Source organism: Syngnathoides biaculeatus, chromosome 11 (assembly GCF_019802595.1).
Source record: "Syngnathoides biaculeatus isolate LvHL_M chromosome 11, ASM1980259v1, whole genome shotgun sequence".
NCBI lineage: Eukaryota > Metazoa > Chordata > Actinopteri > Syngnathiformes > Syngnathidae > Syngnathoides > Syngnathoides biaculeatus.
Genome location: NC_084650.1, coordinates 11793535 through 11815321, shown reverse-complemented (window position 1 = coordinate 11815321; position 21787 = coordinate 11793535). Strand labels below are relative to the sequence as shown.

The 21787-nt window shown below is 43.8% G+C and overlaps 1 protein-coding gene across 2 annotated transcripts; it reads left to right on the top strand.

Annotated features, from left to right (window-relative positions):
• Positions 1-119: 119 nt before the first annotated feature.
• tgfb5 (transforming growth factor, beta 5) lies at positions 120-21671 on the top strand. 2 transcript variants are annotated; one of them, XM_061835802.1, is made up of 8 exons: positions 120-3319; positions 7647-7810; positions 9481-9613; positions 9698-9808; positions 13971-14154; positions 16976-17129; positions 18464-18651; positions 20068-21671. In XM_061835802.1, the coding sequence occupies exons 1-7, from the start codon at positions 2950-2952 to the stop codon at positions 18620-18622; spliced, it is 1275 nt and encodes a 424-aa protein (XP_061691786.1). In that variant the 5' UTR covers positions 120-2949; the 3' UTR covers positions 18623-18651; positions 20068-21671. The 2 variants fall into 2 exon arrangements, with proteins under 2 accessions (XP_061691786.1, XP_061691785.1); XM_061835801.1 differs by lacking the exon at positions 20068-21671 and having other exon boundaries at positions 18464-20057.
• The last annotated feature ends 116 nt before the right edge of the window (positions 21672-21787 follow it).

Genomic DNA, 21787 nt, shown 5'->3' with positions numbered 1-21787 from the left:
GATGTGCGTGTGTCGGCCCTGAGAGCGTGAGCGAACGTGACGACGCGAGAGCGCCGAGGTCCAGATGACGTGGCGGCGGCTCGTCTATATTTGGCTCGGAGGAAAAGAGCAGCAGACAGCGGGAAGTCGTTTTTTTCTCCATTTTTGTTCCTTTTTTTTCCCCCCTCCTTTCATTTTGAAGCCACGATCGCAGCAAGCAAAACCAGAACCACCCCCACACCCCCTTCCCCGTCCGCTTGGGGTCCTTTTGACCCCGTCAAATAGTATCCGTCTTTTGTAAGGAATGTGGAAACGGCCACGTCAACAAGGTTATCGTTTTCAAACGTGTGAATGGGTGCGTCCGCCTCGACCCGAAACCCGGAGGCAGGCCGAGGTCCTACCTTTCTTTCCTTCTACTTAAAGCAATTACAGGCCTGTGCCCACAACTATAATGACAGTATGATGGGATGGCAGCGCAGCGGCAATAAAAGCCACCCATGACAGATTAACAGTGCCGTGCAAATCCTGAACTGTAATTAACAATCGAGACGGCTGCAAGATAAAGCGGCCCGCTTCGCTGATGTTAAACGCAGACAGTCGCGAAGAGCTGCGGCTTTCAAACGGCTGCAATCAACTAATGCTGTTTAATTTTACGGCTTCTATTTAGATCAGCATTTTCTGGGGAGTGAGATTTTGTTTTTTTACACTCCGTTGTAGTCACGTAGTCCGGATGCAGCCAGTCATATACTGCCAGTGCACACGCAATACACGATCAACAAATGTTTTGCAAATCTTGGGTGTTATAATTCACGAGTAATCTCCCAATTTAGGGTCTATTTTTTTTTTCGTTACGTTTCGATTGTACTTCATTGGTTGTATATTATGTATTACATGCAGCCACATATATATTTTTTGAAAACTATACCTTAATATTCTTGTGGAAAAAGTCTAGAATTTTGCGGCATAACTGCTAATATTAGCTACTAACTGTTCTGCTGGTTGGCAATGCCCTATCCCCTTCACCATTTGTTAATTTTTATTAAACATTATCCATTAGGATTGTATATTATTGTTTTTTAAGTTTAATTAAAGCATGGTTAATATAGGGATCACTTTTACCGCGAGTGGTTAGTTTTTCTTTTTTTTTGTTTTACATTTAAAGGAAACTTGTACATTATTTGATTAAGATTTCTATTTGTTGTCATTTGTAGAGTTTCGTGCGGCACAAATGTCAAAGACCTCAGGTAATCTTATCCTGGCGAAATTTTACTTTGTCGTTTACTAAAACTGGCGCAAAGCTATCAGTTTTACCCTCTCATGCTAACTCTCTAAGCTAACCGACAGTTAGCTGTCAGCTTTTTTAAAATTATTACTTGTGGGAAATGTAAAATGGATCTGTTGGTCTTTGTTTTATGTTGGTAGTTATTATTTATGTGTTTAAAAAAAATGAAGACTAACATACAGTAAAGAAATATACAATTTTGGCTTTCTAGCTGAATGCTAAGCTAACCGGCATTTACCTGTCAGCTTTTTAAAAAACGTATTACTTGTGGGAAATGTAAAATGCATCCGTTGGTCTTTTTTTTTTGCTGGTAGTTATTTATATTTTTCAAAAATGAAAAGACTAACACACAGCAAAGAAATAAACAGTTTTGGCTTTCTATCTGGAAGCTAAGCTAACATGCGTTATGCTAAGCTAACCAGCAGTTAGCTGTCAGCTTGTGTAAAATTATTACTTGTTGGAAATGTAAAATGTATCTGTTGGTCTTTGTTTTATGTTGGTATTTGTTATTTATGTGTTTCAAAAATGAAAAGACTGACCAAAAAACAGCAAAAAAATGTTCAGTTTTGGCTTCCAATCTGGATGCTAAGCTAACATGCGGGTCGCTGGCAGCTTCCATCTCCATTGACGGGCCACTTGAGGATTTATTTTTAGAAAAAAATCAATAAATTCAACACTGTAAGTCCCTCGCTGCCTGTGCCCACTTTGGCGAGAGAGTGTAATGGCTCTTGTCCACAAGTTACACCCCCCTTCCCCATTCGTTAGCATCCCGCCTCCCAACCTCCCACACACCGGCCGCCGCTCAGCCCCGCCCCGCCTCCGGCTCTCCACGACTCCGGGGGCTGCGTGGCTTCCTCGTCGCGGCCCGTGATGGAGCTCTACCCCGCAGCAGGTCTGCACACAAGCCAGCAGACCCCGCTTCATCTCCCCTAAAAAAGCAGCCCAACAACCGCGAGGACTTATTTTCGTACATCTTTGAGCTTCTTTTGATTCCTGTTTTGCGTTCTTGGAGGGTCAAATGAGCTTTTGGGGTCGTCCATCAAGCCTGTGTTAGTTCATTCTGGGTGGGCTATGCATGCCGGTTGGCCCCCCCAATGTGGTGGTCGGAGGTGAGCAACCAGGTCAGGTGAAACTTATCATGGGCTGAGTTTTTTTGTTTGTGTTATCCGCAGGACGGGCACTGAAGAAATAGACGCATTTCCAGACGAATTAGCTTTAATTCTCTTTTAAGTGTGGGGCTATAATTTTACTTTGGGAGGAGCTCGCGTAGGTGCTAAAGGAAACCTTGGATTAGCTCCCTCGCTGAAAGTCATTTTTTTCTTTTAAAAAAAACACACACACTGGAATTTAGTAATGTCGTCCACCAGTTACGTAAGTTTTTACAATGATACTTTAACTTTTTTAAGCGTTTCTTTGTGAGCAGGTCGTGTGTAATTGTCGGTTGAAGTTGACGAGCGGTCAGTGGTTTACACTTGGGCCTAGCTAGATTTTTTTTTTTTAAATAATGTGCTTTTTGGGAGTAGTATTTGTTTATCGTGGTGGGTTCAACTCCCTGCCGCACGAGTTCAAGTGTTGGCTTTGAGTTACTTTGTCCCTTCCCTTCAAGGAGGTATTTTTACCTCCTCCCCCGGAAAAAAAAAAAAAAGTCCGACTGCCCCCGCGGCCGCGCACCGACTCTCTCCCGGACAATGTGGCTGTCTCGCCTGGCTCTGCTGCTCCTCCTCCGGCTGTCCGTCGCGCTGGTCAAGGGCATCAACACGTGCGCCTTCATCAACCTGGACGAGCAGAAGTCGCGGCGCATCGAGGCGGTGCGCGGCCAGATCCTCAGCAAGCTGCGCATCCAGAGTCCGCCGGACGACGACGACGAGGCGGCTGCTGCCGCGGCGGCGGCGGCGGCGGTGCCCCCGGAGGTCATGTTGCTGTACAACAGCACTCGGGAGCTGCTCAAGGAGAGAGCGCGGATGGCCGATTCGACGTGCGAGCGGGAGAGCAGCGAGGAGGACTACTACGCCAAAGAAGTGCAGAGGATCGACATGCTGCCCTCGCGCACGCAGACCAGTGAGTCCACTCGTGGGTCGGCGCAAAACGCACCTTTGCTCTTCTATCCACGCCAGTGACATGTAGTGACAAGCAGCACGATGACACGTTCTTCCGCTAGGTGGCGACGCAGGCTTGAGTTGAACTGAGATTTCCCATTGAAATATTAATGTCGCATGAATTGTCGTTAGTCTAGCCTCATGAAAACACCAAAACATTTTGGCATGTGATTTTTGACAGAGGATAGAGGTACAGTGGCTCTGCTGGTAAAGCGTTGGCCTCACAGTTCTGAGGACCAGGGTTCAATTCCGGACCCGCCTGTGTGGAGTTTGCATGTTCTGCGTGGGTTTTCTCCCCCATCCCAAAAACACGCAACACTCTAGATTGTGAGTGCGGCTGTTTGTCTCTACGTGCAACCTGTTTAGGGTCTACCCCGTCTCCTGCCTGTTGACAGCTGGGACAGCCTCCAGCACTCCCCGCAACCCTCGTGAGTCCAAGTGGCAAAGAAAATTGATGGATGCGTAAATGCAACCGTCGTTGATCCATTCTCGCCCCATGAAAACACCAAAACATTTTGTCATTTGATTTTTGATAGGAGAGTTCTAACGTTCTACGCTGTTGTTTTAGGCCTGTATGAAAATAGCAAATCACAATTAAACGTCCATCCACTTTCCAAGCCGCTCATCCTCACAAGAGTCACGGGAGCGCCGGAGCCTATCCCAGCTAAATCCGGGCGAAAGTCAGACTACACCCTGAACTGGTCGCCTGTGAGAAGATAAACGGTTTGTGCTCCTTCGGACGTGCACGCCTTGGCCAACGTATAAAAATTCACTTCCCGAGTGTTCCTCTGAATTTCCCGACATTAATAATTGCCATGAACATTATCGCCGGACAGTTATTACAATGTATTTTTTAATAGGGTAACAAGAATTCAGCATAGTGTTCAATTGCACAATGTAATTTTTACTCTGTAATCATACATAATTGTGATTGATGCGATGTGAAATAATATACGATTTGACTTTGCATTTTGACCGATCGCAAACGACCGTGCTGTGACATCGGGTTGTGGAACCTCATCCGCTTGCATTGCTCAGCGTAGCGGACGCTCAATTCCGTCTCTGTTTTTTAACAATTTAAATCAGTTCCCATGTGTCTAATTGTAAAATGCCCCCAAGGATCGAGAATAACATCAGACCTTACAACCCTCCATTTGGATCCTCGTTGAAATTAGCCTGTTTGGTTCCGCAACTCTCGTGCAAATATCGTAAGCCATACACCGCTCACCTTGCGCCCTCAACTGTTGGGCCAATGCCAAGTAAAATGCAGCTTTCGTGGGTGGTTTCTTGTTCAGCCTCACGTTAAAGAAAAAAAAAAAAAAAAAACAGCATTGAGAACTGGGACGGGCACGCGAGCATTATATCATTTCCGGGTTTCTTCGGCCGCGTGGGAATTCACAACAAGCCGCGTCGTGGGTCAGCTGGTCTGGCCGAGCGGAATGTGTTATTTCCGGGTTTTGTCGGGGGCGTTTCGAGTACCGAAATTTCATTCGAAAAGCGATTTTTGTTCGAAAACGGCAACATTTGAAAACCGAGGGTTTACTGTATTTTTTAAAATACATTTTCAATAGTTGCTATCACACAAACAAGGTTCTCCAAACAATCGAAAACAAATTCTCTACAAGCCATCACACAATTTTCCAAACGGTTTTATAGTCCGGTTCCTGTGGCCGTTCCAGCCAGACTTTGCAAGTTTGCATTTTGCGGACTGTCAGTCATTTTTGGGAACTCCTGCCACGTTGCTCATATATACCGTTGTGGAATTTGTTCAACAAAAATGCAGCTCAGCCTCAATTTACAAGTGAGCTGGCTTCATCGCGTGGCCTTTTTCTTTTTTTTTTCTCGAGTTCTGAGTTCTCGCTATGGAAGCAGCAAACCTCACAACAAGCAACAGTTTGGCAGGTAGTGAACCAATTCTTTCAAAAGTGCTCGCTTTAAGCTTTTATTTGGCACTCCCAGTTGAAGTTTACTCTAAAACTAAACATAAAACAAAGAGCATTACGTATTGCGTATTTCAGCAAAGCACATGAATTTTGTCTGGCAGAAGTCCGCTACGTTAACGCGAACGCACAATGCGAAACTGCATAAAGGGGCTCACGAAACTAGAATTGATGTAGAAATTTAAAAAAAGCAACTTGTATTTGAACACATGCAGTAGTAACACACGCAGACAGAACATGAAATACTCTGGCATGTATTTTGTTGTACTCCATTAAATTAAAAAAACAAACAAAAAAAAAAAAAACCTCATTGTAGAAGTCGTCTACTGCGTTTCATCAGTTTTGTGAAGAATGTCTGGCCCGCCGGTGACCAAAGCACGTATAGCAGAATGAGCGGCACAATACCCACTGAATTATCATTATTTATCAACTGTTATTCTCCAAACATAATTCATTCTGTTCATGTTTCATGTAGTACTGTCCAATACAAAAGAGAGCCATTTTTCTGACAAAAGGCATTTTACAAAAAATAAAAAACGTGTGTTTTTTGTGGCACTGGAACAGATTCATGGCATTTCCATTCATTTCATTGAGGAAAGATCATTTGATGTGCAAGTTTTGATTTAGGAAAACATTTAGCTCATAAATCAACACGCCACTAATCATTTCAAAACAGACAATGGATGATTGCGCCGACTGTACATCGCCTGGATACAGTATCCCGATACACAAGTAGACGTAAACACAAAATCCAGCCAAAATATCACAAATGTAAAACATAACCTCTTCGGGGACATGGCCGACACATAAGATATACATCTTCCCATGTATAATTTAGCAACGTATCATTTCATTCTATAAATAGCTGAGCTAGAAGCAGACAAAAAGAGTGTAGTCATCCCCATGTAGAGTGCGTTGAAAATGTATTTGGCCCCTTCTCAAACTTTAAGGCCATCAACTTGAGGTCACGAATTGATGGTTGAATACCCCCCGCCAGTATTGTTTGCTAAGGAGCACAATTCATGGTTCCATCAATCACAGCAAGTTGTCCAGGTCCTGAATAGGAAAATCACTCTTGACCATCACGTGACCACCGCCATGTTTGACTATTATCTTTTTCTGAACTACATCAACGTCAGATGTAATGACAAAAGTACCTAAACTTTTCCTCAAATGTCTTGGGAGGTAGTCTCTGATGGTGTAGTGGTACACACGCCTGACGCTTCTCAGTGATGGTGTCAATATCTGGCCTGCGACTGACTGGTGACCAATTTATGGTGTACTCCGCCTTTCGCCTGAAGCTATCTGGGAGAGACTCTGGCTCTCCCAAGACCCTTGTGAGGATAAGCGGCTTGGATAATGGATGGATTGGATATCTTTTTTTTGTTTGATTCAAAAGTAAGACATGCCTTTATGTTGTTTTTGTACAGCAGTGGTTTTTATCTTGGAACTGTACCATAGATTCATGGATACCATGTTCATCGGAATTTATGTGGGGTCTTTTGTGACCTCACGGATTAGTCGTTCATGTGCACTAGGAGTCATTTTTGATTGCCGGGCACTTCTGGGAAGGTTCACTACTGACTGATCTTTGCCTTATCAATGTGTGGATAATGGCTCTCACGGTGGTCAGCTGGAGTCCTAAAGCTTTAGAAATGACAGTGCAACTATTTCCAGACTGATAGATATACATTTCTGTATTTCTTTGGATAGTGCTTGTTTGTTGCAGCTTTTTGAGATCTTTTGTGCAACTTCATTTTTGTCAGACAGGTGATAATTTGGACAAGCCTGGAGCTAATCAGGCTTTGGTGTGGTCGGTGAAAATGAAGTCACCTTTCTCCAAATTAGCCAGAGTTAATTCATGAACGAGGCACGGGGGGAGCATTTTATGTTTTTTCTGCTATTGGCATTTGTGTGATTATCTAAAAGTAGTTATAAAAAAAAAAAAAAAAGGAGCCACGTAGTTTTACATAGCATTTGTAGAACCAAAATTGGACTCATGGGGGTTAAAGTATACAAGGTGTTTTCGTTACCCTGACTAAGGCATAAGCGGGGCATCAAGTTTGAAAAGTGCCGTCTGCTCTCTCCAGACAAGACGTCAATGGCGGAAGTGCTAGTGAATGCCACTAAATGTTAGGGTGTGAATAAAAGAAACGCGCCCCACTGGCATCAGAGGAACACGCCGCTTATGTAACCCGTTCAATCAATCCGCCTCCTGCCGCAACGGTCGAAGCCAGTCAGGGCGTTCATGCACTTCAAGTCCAAACTTTTCATTTCTTTTCCATCACTAGTCATTATGTACTGTATGTCGATTTGAACAATTGGACAAACACAGTCCTCCCCCCGCAGACACGGTGCAGCCCCAGCCGCCGGACCCGCATTACCGAAGCGTCCTTTTCGACGTAAGCAGCGTGGACCTGACAAACAGCACGCTGGTCAAGGCCGAGTTCAGGATCTTCCGAGCCCCCAACCCGCAGGCCCGGGCCTCCGAGCAGAGAGTGGAGATCTATCAGGTAAGAATCCTGTCTCATATTCACAAGATCCAAGGCGCTCAAAACTGACATTTTTAATGTGGTTTTAAAGGGGGACTTGCGAGTTTTGCAAAAGAAACAAGACTGCTTTTATGCTGTGTTGTTTATTTTGTCTAAAAGTAGTAAACGTGTCAACAGTCGACTGTGCGAAATGTTTTCTGGCTGCCGGCAAATATTTCACATCGCTCGAAGAATTCCCAGGGAAGCGAGTCACCTTCATTTGCATGCCGCCTTTTTTTTTTTTTTTAAATAATTTGACCATAGAGGGTTAGCGTGTGTGATTTAGGTCCAATTGAGTAAATGTGCCTCTTTGGCCGCAGTGGAAATGAGCAAAGCCGTGCCAAGGACAAACACTCAACACTAAGAATCCAGGAGCTGCACCAACATTTAATGGCTTCTTCTTCTTGACATCAGCCCAAAATGTTGTGGAAATTCATTCGTCAACTTGTTTTCGCATCATCCTCCGCGCTCAACCGACAGGCATGTGAATGCCGTGGGTCATGGGAAATCATGAACATTCAATTGGACTTTTAACAGATTCCATCTGTCTTTCAAATAAAATAAAATGAATAACGTTTGTCGCACTCTGCTCAATTTGTAGTTTTATGCTACGGCTGTGGCGACAAGGCCTTCAAATAAAATCCTGAAAACCGTGATATCCATCCATCGATCTTATGAAGTAACAGGTGAATGAAATGGCAACGCTTGCATTTTTTTTTGTCGCCAGAGGTGTTCGTAGCAACAGGTTCAATTCCAATGAACTCTTTTTATCTTCACGAATGCCCCCTTCTCCTTTGAGTGGCTCAACAATCCAGATATTGTGCTTTACAACGATCGTACTTGGGGATATGCATGGCGTGGGGCAATTTTTGTGATTGCAAAACACAATACTATATTATAATATTTTTGTTGGTGTGTTTTTGTGGAGCTAGAAAAGATTACCGTAGTTTCCGGACTAAAGAGCGCACCTGATTATAAGCCTCACCAGGCAGTACATTTTTAAAGGAAAAAGTATTTTGTACATTAACAAGCCGCACCTGATTAAAAGCCGCATGTGCCCACATTGAAACATGAGATGTTTACAAAGAAAGATGCTACACAGTTTTAAAAATATCTTAGCTTTTCTTTCCAAACACTGCTTGTGACGCGGCAGTAACACAGCAGCAACACACTAGCACAGCGCTAACGGGGCCGGTTAAAAAAAAACTTACCGGTAAAAATCACATAGACACGGCAGTAACACAGAAGCAACACGCTAGCACAGCGCTAACAGGGTCGGTTAAAAAAAAACATACCGGTAAAAATCACTGAGATGAGGCAGTAACACAGCGGCAACGTGCTAGCACAGGCCGATCTTAAAAAAGAAACATGCCGGTAAAAGTCGCTTCCTCGGCACGTATATTCCACCGGTGTCACTCTTTCCTTTTCCGATCGAGTTCCCCCATGCGGCCGTGACAAAAAATGCACAAATTAGCCGCATCACTGCATAAACCGCAGGGTTGAAAGCGTGCGGGGGGGGGGGGGGGGGGGAATTGCGACTTATCGTCCGGAAATTACCGTAATGGAATTTCCATTTCTTTCAAATGTGAAAGACGGTTTGAGATCCAAAAGCGACCTTTCCGGGATTTTGATGTGCACGTCTGTCACGTCAGCTGCTGAAGCCAGACGAGCGGAGCTCATCCACGCAGCGCTACGTCGACTCCCGCACCGTGAAGCCGCGAGCGAGGGGAGCCTGGCTGTCCGTGGACGTCACCGAAACCGTCAAGGACTGGGTGTCGGCGCCAGGTCGGCGTCACGGCTATCGTCACGTCCAAGCATTCTTGTGGTGTTCTTCTCACGCGTGTCCTTTTGGTTCGCTTCTGCCGGCAGAGAAGAATCTGGGCCTGAAGCTGGGCGTCCACTGTCCCTGCTGCACTTTTGTCCCCTCCACCAACAACATCGTTCCCAACAAGAGTGAAGAACTGGAGGCTCTCTTTGCAGGTTTGCTGCAATTTTGAGTCTTATTTTATGCCTGGCCGATCGAGCTCCATTAGTTGCCTTCTAAACAAGCGAGTCGAGCGCATAACCGAACTGTCCAGTGAGGGCTTGGTTGAAATGTAATATTTATTCACGACAAATATAGAGCAAGGGGCCCCCAAAAATGATCTGTTCCACCCACCTCTTCCCCTGGACACTTTGAGTGCGCTATTCTCTCTCAAACCTAATTGCTAAGTACCTGTCTTCAACCAGAATATGCAGAACCGTTCTGACAAGTTCAACCTCTCAGTAGCAGCACGTGATTATCATTACCATTCCTCATTTTTGCTGCATTTAATCATAGCTGTCTGTTTATATTGTTAGCTGTTATTTTTGGGGAGCTAGGAACTTTTTCAGGTGGTATTTTTTTACATTACAATTCAAAGTCATCACAAAAGTCAATTTCTGCGTAAGTACTTTACATACCGTGCGCTGTATTTCCTACCAAAATCCCCCAAATAACTTTTATAGTCCATTTGGGGTATTTTTAGTACTTTATTGGGATGTGGTTAACGTGCTGCTGTAGGAGTTTTCCCCCCAGGAATTTAACGGGGCTCCGCGATGTTGATTTTATGATTCCCATCCGTACTTCTTTTGTTGCTGCTCAACATTTTGTCGTATGAGTGGCAACACGTAGTAGGCACACGTATTAGTCGTGCCTTCTGCCATCTCGTGGAAAATCATTTACCGTAATTTCCGACAAGCCGCGACTTTTTTCACACGCTTTCAACGCTGCGGTTTATGCAGTTGTGCAGCGCTAGCGTTAGCGCACTTGGTTAACTAGTGTTAAACTCTGTGTACTGAGGCTTATAACCAGGTGCGATCTGTAGGCTGAAAATTACGGTAATTGTACTGCCAGTCACTATATGTCGCTAGCATTGATAGACTACTAGGTTTATTTGTAAAAGATAATTAATTTAGATTTGCTTGGCACACTTGATATATCTCACGGTATCGTGGCTGGAGCGTACTACATTTTTGTGGCGCAATCATTTTTTTCTTTGCTTGTGACTCTTACTGTACGTACTAACCAAAAATATTACCGCATTTTCCGCACTACGAGGCGCACTGCACCTTCAATGAATGTCCTATTTTAAAACTTTTTTCCACATATAAGGCGCACCGCATTATAAGGCTCTTAGAATCGACGCTACAGTAGATGCTGGGGTTACGTTATGCATCCATTAGATGGAGCTGCACTAAAGGCTCGATATTGATCCATATATAAGGCGCACCGGAGTATAAGGCCAACCGTCGGCTTTTGAGAAAATGAAAGGCTTTTTGGTGCGCCTTATAGTACGGAAAATACGATACACACCTGTCAATATAATGAGGTACACTACTGCAAGCCACATTAATAGTTTGTGAAATGACAGCCAATCAAAATGTACATTGAGAAAGTGGTCTTTGTGTCTGTGTATTATACATGAACTATAAAAATGTGTTCAACACGGCATAAAGTTCCAAAAGTCAGGTGAGTGTCAACGCAAGAAATGTGGCAGTCACCAGATGATAAATGATTCGGTGTCGCGCTTCCCCGCTAAATAGTGGCCGCACTGTTGTCCGCCGCACACCGCGACACTGTTGCGCAACGCATGCGCGTGCACGGCTTCGGCGAGGCCCCAAACGACCGCCCTGTCTGCCCGATTTACACCCGGCTCCGATGTTTGCCCCCCCGCTTCTTTCTGTCAACAAAAATATCAATGTTTGATTCTGCTGTAAGACAAGCGAGGGTCTTGTATTAACGCCCCCCCCCCCCCACTTCACCGGCTACACACACGCGAATAAACATTTGAAAGTGGTCGTGACGTGGCGCAACATGTTAGCATGCTAACACCTGCTAATTAGCGAAATGACAGGATGAGTTCGGGTGTTGTCGGTCCTGCAGGGAGTCATTAAGTATAATATTTTACACCTTGAAGAGATCTTTGCTTGGGCATGTTTGAAGACAGCCAGTAGCAGAACATTGTGAAGTCAACAGGAAAATATTTCACAGTTGTGTAATCACAGGGAAGATGAACGCAATTGTTTGGGGAATAACAGTCATAAAAGGCCTTTGATTATGGAGAGGGGAATATCTGCCAATTACAGTAGCTTCTACGTGATCAAGTCATGGGTGGAGAAATTCAGTGTGCACGGATATTATAAAGATTATGGAAGTAAATTAGTTGCCACCGGGATTTGAATTTGAAATGTAAAGTGATGACATTTTCAATAGTTGCTACAATTCGCTGTCTCAAATTCAGCATCCGTGTCAGGTCAGAATCCAACAGCCAGCCAATCGCGACGTGACGTCACATACTAAGAAAGCGTAACTGGATGGGCTGGCTGTTGGCTTCTGACCTGAAGTAACCCTGCCTGGTGGCACAGACGGTGAAATTTAGACAGCGAATTGTCGCCACTTGAATTGTTAACATTGAAAAGTTACACTGAAATACAACTTTTGAAAATGTGATCACTTTACATTTCAAATTCAAATCCTGCTGGCACATATTTACTTCCATACAATTGAGGATAAGCAGTGCAGAAAATGTATAACGATGGAGATTATGGCGTTTATGCTCTGGAGTCACTCACCCAGGATTCTCTCAGAGAAACTGAAAAACTCTGTCAACGTCCCAAAACAACAGGAAAGGCTCAGCAGAGACAGCGAATTGTAGCCGGTGTGACGATCTGAGCGCTCCCCCGTGCTGAAAAGTCTCCTTGTGATGAATGCACATGTGTCACTAACAGGGGAACTCTGGATTCGTAGTGGTCGCATACCAGTCTCATAGTTCCCCTTCTTCTGCATAGATGGAGCTAACGTACCTTGTATCTCAACCCTAACCTTAAAACAAAAGTTGATAAAAAAGATATACACAAAAATGTACGTTCGCTGTGTTCGTCTTTCCGAGACGTCCATAGCGAACACGAACGTTCGGCGACAAGTTGTCGAATGGCACATGTTGAAGAATCGTGGATGGGGATGTTTCAGACTGGCCGGACGTTTACAAAATATACGCGAAATGCACATTGATATCATTGGGTTGCAATGTGATAATCGCCGACATTGGTGCAGACGACATCACCATGGCAACGTCCACAGACCCGCGTGTTAACGGCTAGCGGCGGATGTTTTCTGACTACTTGAAGTCACTGGATGATGTCGCCAAAGCGAGGTACGGACAGAAGATCAAACTCTGCGAAGATATCGATCCGTTTACTCTCCACAACGACGTACTTTCAAAGGATCTGAAAGACTTCCCTGAAGTCGAATATCGGGACACTAGAAATCCACACGCTTACCGCTTACAAAATGATCAGAACAGACTTTCAAGTAACCATTCGCCTTGTGTACTCGAGCTTCGTTCAGACCTGCACGTCGTATATTTGCAAGCCACTTTTGTTGCCGGTTTTTCGACAACTCAGTTGTATCTTCTCCTACACGCAATCTAATCTTTGGAACACGGAAAACCCGCTTCCCAGTGTCTCTGTTTCCGCGATTTCCACATCCGTGGACGCAACAAAAAAGCTGCCATGATGACGATGGACAGCTGACTGCAAAAATGGCGGACAAGCACCCGGATGAACAACCGTGATGTCACGTACAACCCAGCCGTGCGTGCGCATTAATCACAAGGAGATGATTCAGCACCGGGATCGTTCAGACCGTCACCCCGGTTGAATTTGAGGCAGCGAAGTGTACCAACTATTGAAGATGTGATCACTTTACATTTGACATTCAAATCGTGGTGGCACTAATTTACTTCCATTAAAAAAAAAAAAAAAAAAATCAGCCCCACTTATTCATCATTGCGTAAAACAGCTCACAAACGTCGTTTCAAAATAGCTAGCTAAGAAAAGATTTTTACTGGGTGGTTTAGTTTCACACTCGACTTGGGGGAAGCCACTCCAAACACGCACTTGCTCGTGTCTAAAAAGTTCCTCTCGCGAGCGCATGAATATGTGTTGAAGGCTTGTGTGAGTAATCAGCGAAAACCCACAAAAGCACAGGGAGAACATGCAAATTCCATATAGAAAGGTCGGAGGCGAGATTCCAAAGCAGAACCGTGCAAACCACACATCCTCATTCTCTTAACTTCAAATTATTGAGAGACAAACTGGACTGACGTTTTTTTTTGCACAGGCGTGGACGACGAACAGCTGCGGCAGCTGAAGAAGCAGAGCCAGGTGAAAGGTCAGGCGGATTTCAGCAGCAAGACGCCTCACCTCATCCTCACCCTGCTGCCCAGTGACCGGGTGGACAACCCGACCAAGAGGAACCGCAAGAAGAGGGCGGCGGCCGCCACCGACGCCGCCACCTGCTCGCGGTATGATTGTACACTACACTCATAACGCTGCGGAAGAAAAGTCCAGAAATGCCCCCCCCCTTTTTTTTTTAATAAAAAAAGAAAAGAAAATCACTTTTTTTACAGAGCATCTAAGGGGACATTGAAAAAAAAAAAAAAAAACTTCTTTTCATTGTAATGAGAAACTTACTCATTGTAATGAGATATACGTGCCAAAATATACAAAATTGGAATGAGTAAGTTTCTCATTGTAATGAGAAACTAGTCCATTGCATGTGTGCATGTATAAAAGACCCTTATTCATTTCAGTTTGCATTTCTACGCAACAATAACATTTGGGACTTGATTATAAAGACATTGCTGCTTTACTAGCAAGTCGTCACCATTATTAGACATTTAAAAATAATTTTGAAGTCTTTAATGTTAATCATTTTAGCCTAGCAAGCGAAAAGGAAGCCAAAACTGCTACACTCGTGCGATAAAAGTTTACAGTTATACTCACCTTATCTTCTTTGAGTTGATTGATAACACTGTCGGGTATATTCCTTGGAGACCAAGTCCTCTTCTGTGGCCTTTCTCTCAGCTGACATGCGCAAAGCAAGTTGTAGTTTCCAGCTACCTGAACGTATACACTTACTCATTGCAATGAGTAACTTACTCATTACAACGAGAAACCATTTTTTTTTTCAATGTCCCTTTAGGGGCTCCGTACTTTCTTTTTTTTTTGGTGTCAAAAACGGTAACATTAAATTAAATCTACAATGTCCCTTTTTTACTCCAGCCATCTCTCAGCAGCCACGTTCCATATTTAAACGTCTTTTTATACGGACGACGTGTTGGCTAACCCAGGGCGCTACGAGATGTGTTTGTGGCTGTCATCATTTATTTTGTGAAGCGCTTCCTGTTGCTTTTTAAATTTGAAAGGTGCTATATTAAGCAAGGTTGATTGATTTGATCGAACAGTAAAGTCTAGACCGAAGCTACTCAAAACTTTTGGGGAAGCATTTTTTCCAAGGAGCAACAGCAATTAAATTTTACTAGACTGTGTACACCAAAGCCACAGACTTATAAAGTGTCCTTTTTTGGAGCCAAAACAGTCGTAATCTTGCAATAAGTTTATTTTTTTAGGACAAAAAGAGAACAAATTGTTTTGCTGTAAGCCCAGAGATGCTAGCAGGAAGCTAGTAGAAGCTAGCTAAAGTTTGACGTTGCAATGGTACATCGAGCCCGTCGGCCGAAGACCGTCCGCCGGCTCCTGCTGATTCTGGATCGAGCCACAAAAATATTTTCGAGTTGTAACAATCGACAATCATTTAATCTATCGATAACTATTGTTTCACTTGATCGTTTCAGGTTTACGGTAAAATATTCCAAATCCTTGTACCGTAATTGCCGGCCTACAGAGCGCACTGGATAATAAACCTTACCCAGTACGTTTGTAAAGAAAAAAACATTTGGTACATACATACTCCGCAGCTGTGTAAAAGCTGCAAGTGCCCACATTGAAACCCGCATTCAAACATGAGATATTTACAAAGAAATACACTGCATAGAAAAAGTTTAATATTAGTGCAGCGCTGGCGCCATGCTAACGGAAGTGCTAACAGGGCCAGTTAAAATAAAACTTACCAATAAATATCACTGAGACATGTCAGTAACACAGCAGCAACACGCTAGCACAGCGCTAACGGGGCCGGTAAAAGTCACTTCCTCGGCACATATATTCCACCGGTCTCATTCTTGCCTTTTCCGCTCGAGTGCCCCCTTGCGGCCGTTAGAAAAAAAAAAATGCACAAATTAGCCGCATTTATCATATAAACCGCAGGGTTGAAAGTGTGTGAAAAAAGTCACGGTTTGTAGGCCGGAAATTACGGTAAATTGCCTCCCAACCGTAAATATTCACGCATTTCTGTCATCCTCCATGAAAGCGGACTGATTATCTTTTTGTTTTATGAAAATAGAATATTTTCAGATGTTTGCTTTTACGTTGCAAAACAATAATCAAAATGTTTTATTTTGAGATGTTATGGACCAAAGTGAATCTTAATCAAAATATTTTTGTGCATTCACTGCACCGTCAATTTCAAATCATATCTTGCTTTTGAATACGGGGTAATAAATAAAAAAAAAAAGATTGTTTCATGGATTAATGAAAAGAATAATGAACTGCTTGATCACTTATGAAAGTAATCATTAGTTGCAGCCCTCATATATTTGTAACACTAGACATTACATATCATACTAGAATAGTGTTATACATTGATAAAGTGTGAAAGAATTTTCATTTTTGGTATAACGAGGCATAAAGCGCGCTGTCAACTTTTGACAATTTATTTATGGAAAATGCACATTATACACAACAAATGGTGTATTCTCCCGAAAAAATATGCAGGGATGGCAGATTCATGTGTCAATCATATCAGAGCTTTGAATTGGCCCAAAACTGGGGTACGTTTGTTTTACTCGTCTTCATATGTGATTATGCATCGTTTGTATTTTTTTCGAGACATTACGATTCCTAAGTGATCTCCAAATGTGCAAACACTCGTGTACTATAGCTACGTTATATACAGCGAGCGGCATGTTTTGAAAACCTCAAAAGCGTCTGACCCCAAACTTTAAAAGCGTGACCGTGCGTCACGTTAAACCGGACTCCAACGGGACTTTTGCGACGATGGCGTGTGAAGTCGGCCGTCTCAGTTTAGACTGGCCCACGTTTGATTTAGTCTAGCGCCCACTCGCTGGCAGCCGCGCATTGTCATTAGCCTTTTTCCCTTTGTCATTTTCCCATGACCCAACTTTTTTTTTTTTTTTTTTAAATATGTGCGTGCGGGTGCGTTAGTGGTTCAGAGTCGGGCTGCTGCCTGCGCTCCCTCTACATCGACTTCCGGCGCGACCTCAACTGGAAGTGGATCCACGAGCCCAAAGGTTACAAGGCCAACTTCTGCGCCGGCAACTGTCCTTACCTCTGGAGCGCCAACAACCACTACAACATGGTGGGCTCCTGATTGTTCTTCTCAGTAACGCAACAAGGTGGAAATAAACGCGTGACAAAAAAAAAAAATATTGGATTCCAAACATCAGTGACGGCAGCTGCTGGACATTAACACCAAAAAAATTAATGTAGCGTCTGTGTCAGCATGTACAGACACTTTTGACGCGCGCCATGGAAAGCGTTCCCTCAGCCTTGTACAGTAAATGACGGGCACACAAGTTAGAACGAGGAAATGTTCACGTAACACATCAACCTAACTACTATAATTTCCGGCCGACAGAGCGCACCGGATTATAAGGCTCATCCAGTACATTTGTAAAGGAAATACCGTTTGGTACATACATGGGCCGCACCTTTGTAAAAGTCGCAAGTGCCCACATTGAAACACAAGAAAGTTTTAATACCTTAGCTTATCTTAGCATAGCAACAACATGGTAGCACAAACAGGGCTGGTTAATAATAATAAAAAAAAAAAACATAGCGTTGAAAATCACCGAGACGTGGCAGTAACACAGCAGAAACACGCTAGCGTGGCGCTAACGCGGCACTAACAGGGCCGGTTTAAAAAAAAAAAAAAACATACCGGTAAAAATCACTGAGACGCAGCAGTAACACACCAGCAACACGCTAGCACAGCGCTAACAGTGCTGGTTAAAATAACAACATACTGGTAAAAATAACAGACGCGGCAGTAACACAGCAGCAACACGCTAGCTCAGCGCTAACAAGGCCGGTTAAAAAAGCATACCTGTAAAAATCACGAGGACACAGCAGCAACATGCTAGCACAACGCTAACACTAGTGCAATGCTAACAGGGCCAGTTTAAAAAAAAAAAAACAACATACTGGTAAAAATCACTGAGACGTGTCAGTAACACAACACAAACACGCTAGGACAGTGCTAACAGGAGCGGTGGAAAAAAATCCATACCGGTAAAAATCACTGAGATGCGGCAGTAACAGAGCAGCAACACGCTAGCACAGTGCTAACGCTAGCGCAGCGCTAACAGGGCCAGTTAAAAATAACATACCGGTAAAAATTCCTGAGACACGGCAGTAACAGAGCAGCAACACGCTAGCACAGGGCTAACACTAGTGCAGCGCTAACAGCGCCAATTTAAAAAAAAAAATAAAATGCTGGTAAAAGTCATTTCCTCTGCACATATATTCCACCAGTCTCACTCTTACCTTTTTGCGTGCCTCCTAATTACACAAATTAGCCGCATAAACCGCAGGGTTGAAAGCGTGCGGAAAAAAGTTGCAGCTTATTGGTCGGAAATGACGGTAACGTTTTTCTGAAATTGTGCACGATTGTTTTTTTTGTGCGCGTGTCAGATCCTGCCGCTGTACAACAAGCTGAACCCCGAAGCGTCGGCGTCGCCCTGCTGCGTCCCCCAAGACCTGGAGCCGCTCACCATCATGTACTTCATCGGGCGCAGCCCCCGCGTCGAGCAGCTCTCCAACATGGTGGTCAAGTCCTGCAAGTGTCGCTAGAGACCGCTCGCTGAACTTTCTCTCCCAAGGTGTAAATAAGTTCCACGTGCCTCCGGAAAGTATTTGCAGCGCTTTGCGTTTGCCACATTTTTACCCCCAGAATTCCAAAAGTGAAGCCCTGTGAATACTTTACGGTTGCACTTTACATACAGGACGGGACTGAGCAAAGGATTCTTTTATTTCCACTGTCCTCTGCATTGGATTGTTTGTGGCACGTTGGGGCAGCTGGTAAAGTGTTCTGAGGCCCCGGGTTCGATCCCGGCCCCGCCTGCGTGGAGTTTGCACGTTCTCCCCGTGCCTTGCGTGGGTTTCCTCCGGGTGGGCACTCCGCTTTCCTCCCACATCCCAAAAACACGCGACATTAATTGGACACTCGAAATTGCCCCTGGGTGTGATTGTTTGTCTCCATGCGCCCCGCGATTGGCTGGCGACCGGTTCCCGCCTCCTGCCCTTTGACGGCCGGGATAGGCTCCAGCACTCCCCGCGGTCCTCGTGAGGATAAGCGGCAAAGAAAAAGGATGGATGTTTTGACTGCAGCTAGACAAGAGAAAGAGAGGAGCGGCGTCCAAGCGAGCGAGCAAGCCGAGGCCCTGCCAGCTCGCTGCGGTCCGGGCCCCAAAACGTGTCCCGGTGTAAACAGGATGCAAACGTTTTTTTTTTTTCACAACAAAAAATAAGAAGGCATCCATTTAAAACGCCTCCTCCCTCCTCCTCTGTTGCTGCTTCTGGGATTTGCGGTGGGAGGAGAGAGAGAGAGAGAGCCGAGCCCTTTTTGAAAGCCAGACGTGGGACGGACGACGGGTCGGAATTTGTCTGGAAGGCGGCGGTTTGCGAGCCCCGGCGCATTTCCCGACGTTTTTTTTTTTGGGTGCTCTGGCAATTTAATGAGCGCCGACCGGGATTCTTTTCTTCAGCGTCCAATATTGATCTCCCGTTCTCTTTCACCTTCACCGTGTTACCCGCAAACTCTCCTCTGACTCGGTGACCACGCTTGAAATTGCCCAAATAAAGGAAAAACATCGCCGGGCTTGACTTTTAAATATAGACGCCGGCATGCCAGCGGTTTTCGCGCTGGTGAGGTCACGCGCGATTGTGCTGCGACGGCCGTCCGGTCGTGGAAGTATGAAGACTGGAGCGTTTTAAGAGGAGTTACGCAGCCGGGCAAGCGCTTTTCCCCCAACTCTTGCGTGAAATGGACACTTCCGCTTTGAACAACCGCACGCCTAAAAATGTCTCGTTGATATTACGTAAGAAACGTGTCTGATTTAAAGCAGACTAAATACTACAAAAAATATCCTTAGCCTCATTAAATGTGTGACAAAAAGACATTGTCTCTACTGTAAATCATGTTTTTTTTGTATAAACAAAAATATCAAATTACATGGACGTTCTTTTAAGTGTAAACGTCTCTCTTTTGTTTTTTTCCTTAATCCATATTTTACCAGAATGACGGCCAGATGCGCGTCCACTGGGATAAAAACTGCATTTCCCACAAGGCCTTGTTTCTACGGGAGCCGGATTGGTACAGACACGCTTCAATGTTAAGGTTAGCTAGATGTGGCAAAATATGCTTTTTCAGTAGATATTAAAGCTGCTACTGAACTTAAAAATGCTTTTCATGTGGTACTTTTGGATAGAAAAAATATTGCCTTACTTTAGCCAGCTACCTTTGAGACCCCACAGCTCAGTGGCGAGAGCGTTTGTTTGGTAAGGCAGGGGTTGTGAGTTCAAACCCCACAGGGGCCTCCGCCGCCAATTAATGTCATGTCACGCCGTGATGACCTCTGATGGGATAAGCCGAAAGAAATTTGCTCTTGCTGTTAAAATGACTTTACTAATCTCATTTCAATAAATATTTGGCACAGAAGTCACTAAATTAGCTAACATAAATTGTTCATAAGAGTTATCAAAACTATATCCATCAGTGATATTTTCTAGATGACCGCTGTAATACCCGATTGTGCAACTTGTCCAAATTTAATTTCGCAACAACAGTAACAGTAAATTTTTGTAGTCTTCCATTAAGGATGATGCATTTTTTGCGTGTGTACTTAACTGAAGGAAGACGTTTGCAAACATCTGCTTTTGCCCGTTTTCCGACACATTACGAACCAGACAAGTAACCGAATCCAAATTGGTTTCCAATTACGACATTTTGTGTATGTCAGAGAACACAGATGAAACGTGAAATATTTTTCCATCGTTAATTTATCCGATCGGTCTGAGGACTGCGGCCACGTCTTTGGAAACCTATCCATTCTCAAAATAAACCCTTATGTTATGAAAACATGATTTGCAGCCATAGTATGTATGAATTAACCTGTCATGTGATTAATCAATGGAATAATTGATAATAAAAATGGCACAGCAGTAACATTTTACTGTTGTCATTTCCCACAAGGCCTTTCTAGCACATGCTAACGCTAGTGCTAGCTTTAATAACTTTTAACATAGAAGTGATTATTCAGTGTGAAAATTCAAACAATTAAAATTTATTTTTGTATTTTTTTTTAAAAGCTGAAGATGTAAAATAGAGTTTAAATAAGGGCAAAATTTCACTTGATTAAAATCCCTATTGCCTCCTAAAATGTAAAAATATTACCAAAAAAAATCCATAAAACATTTCAAACATATAGATCATCACATTGTTAGAATCGTGTTTTTGACAAGCTTGGAAATGAAGAGGATCCTAGCTAGCAAGTGCTCCTTTCTAAATTGTATAGATTGATGTAGACGCATATCCAATTTTAGTGATTTCTACTACCTGAATTATGAATATGATAGCAAGTATGTCTTTTCTATTCAAGTTCTTCACCCCTAAAAAACACTTTCCCAGTTTTACTTGTAAACCCAAACAACCAAAGGCAAATTTTTATCCGTTCTACTGCAGCAATCGGTAGATTCTTGTTCTCCTTGGCACATTTTAGTGTATTACGTATTAATTGAAATATCCGCCGCCCCCCCCCTCCCCAAAATGCCATAAAACTACCACATACAGTGTGTCCAGCCAAGCCAAAAAGTAAACAACAAGTGCAGTGTTGAATTGTGCACTTTGGGGATGTGGTTTACAATAAAAACTGAGATTTACTTTGCAGTCGTTTTTTTTTTTTTTTCACCCCCGTCTTTTCTTGAAGCCACAGCCTCAATGTGTGTGTGTGTGTGTGT

Bases quoted from the DNA above. Each gene is read 5' to 3' on its own strand.
- tgfb5 (XM_061835802.1), top strand. From the start codon at position 2,950: ATGTGGCTGTCTCGCCTGGCTCTGCTGCTCCTCCTCCGGCTGTCCGTC. The intron at 7,811-9,480 runs GTAAGAATCCTG...CTGTCACGTCAG, and splicing joins AGAGAGTGGAGATCTATCAG to CTGCTGAAGCCAGACGAGCG. The intron at 9,809-13,970 runs GTTTGCTGCAAT...TTTTTTGCACAG, and splicing joins ACTGGAGGCTCTCTTTGCAG to GCGTGGACGACGAACAGCTG.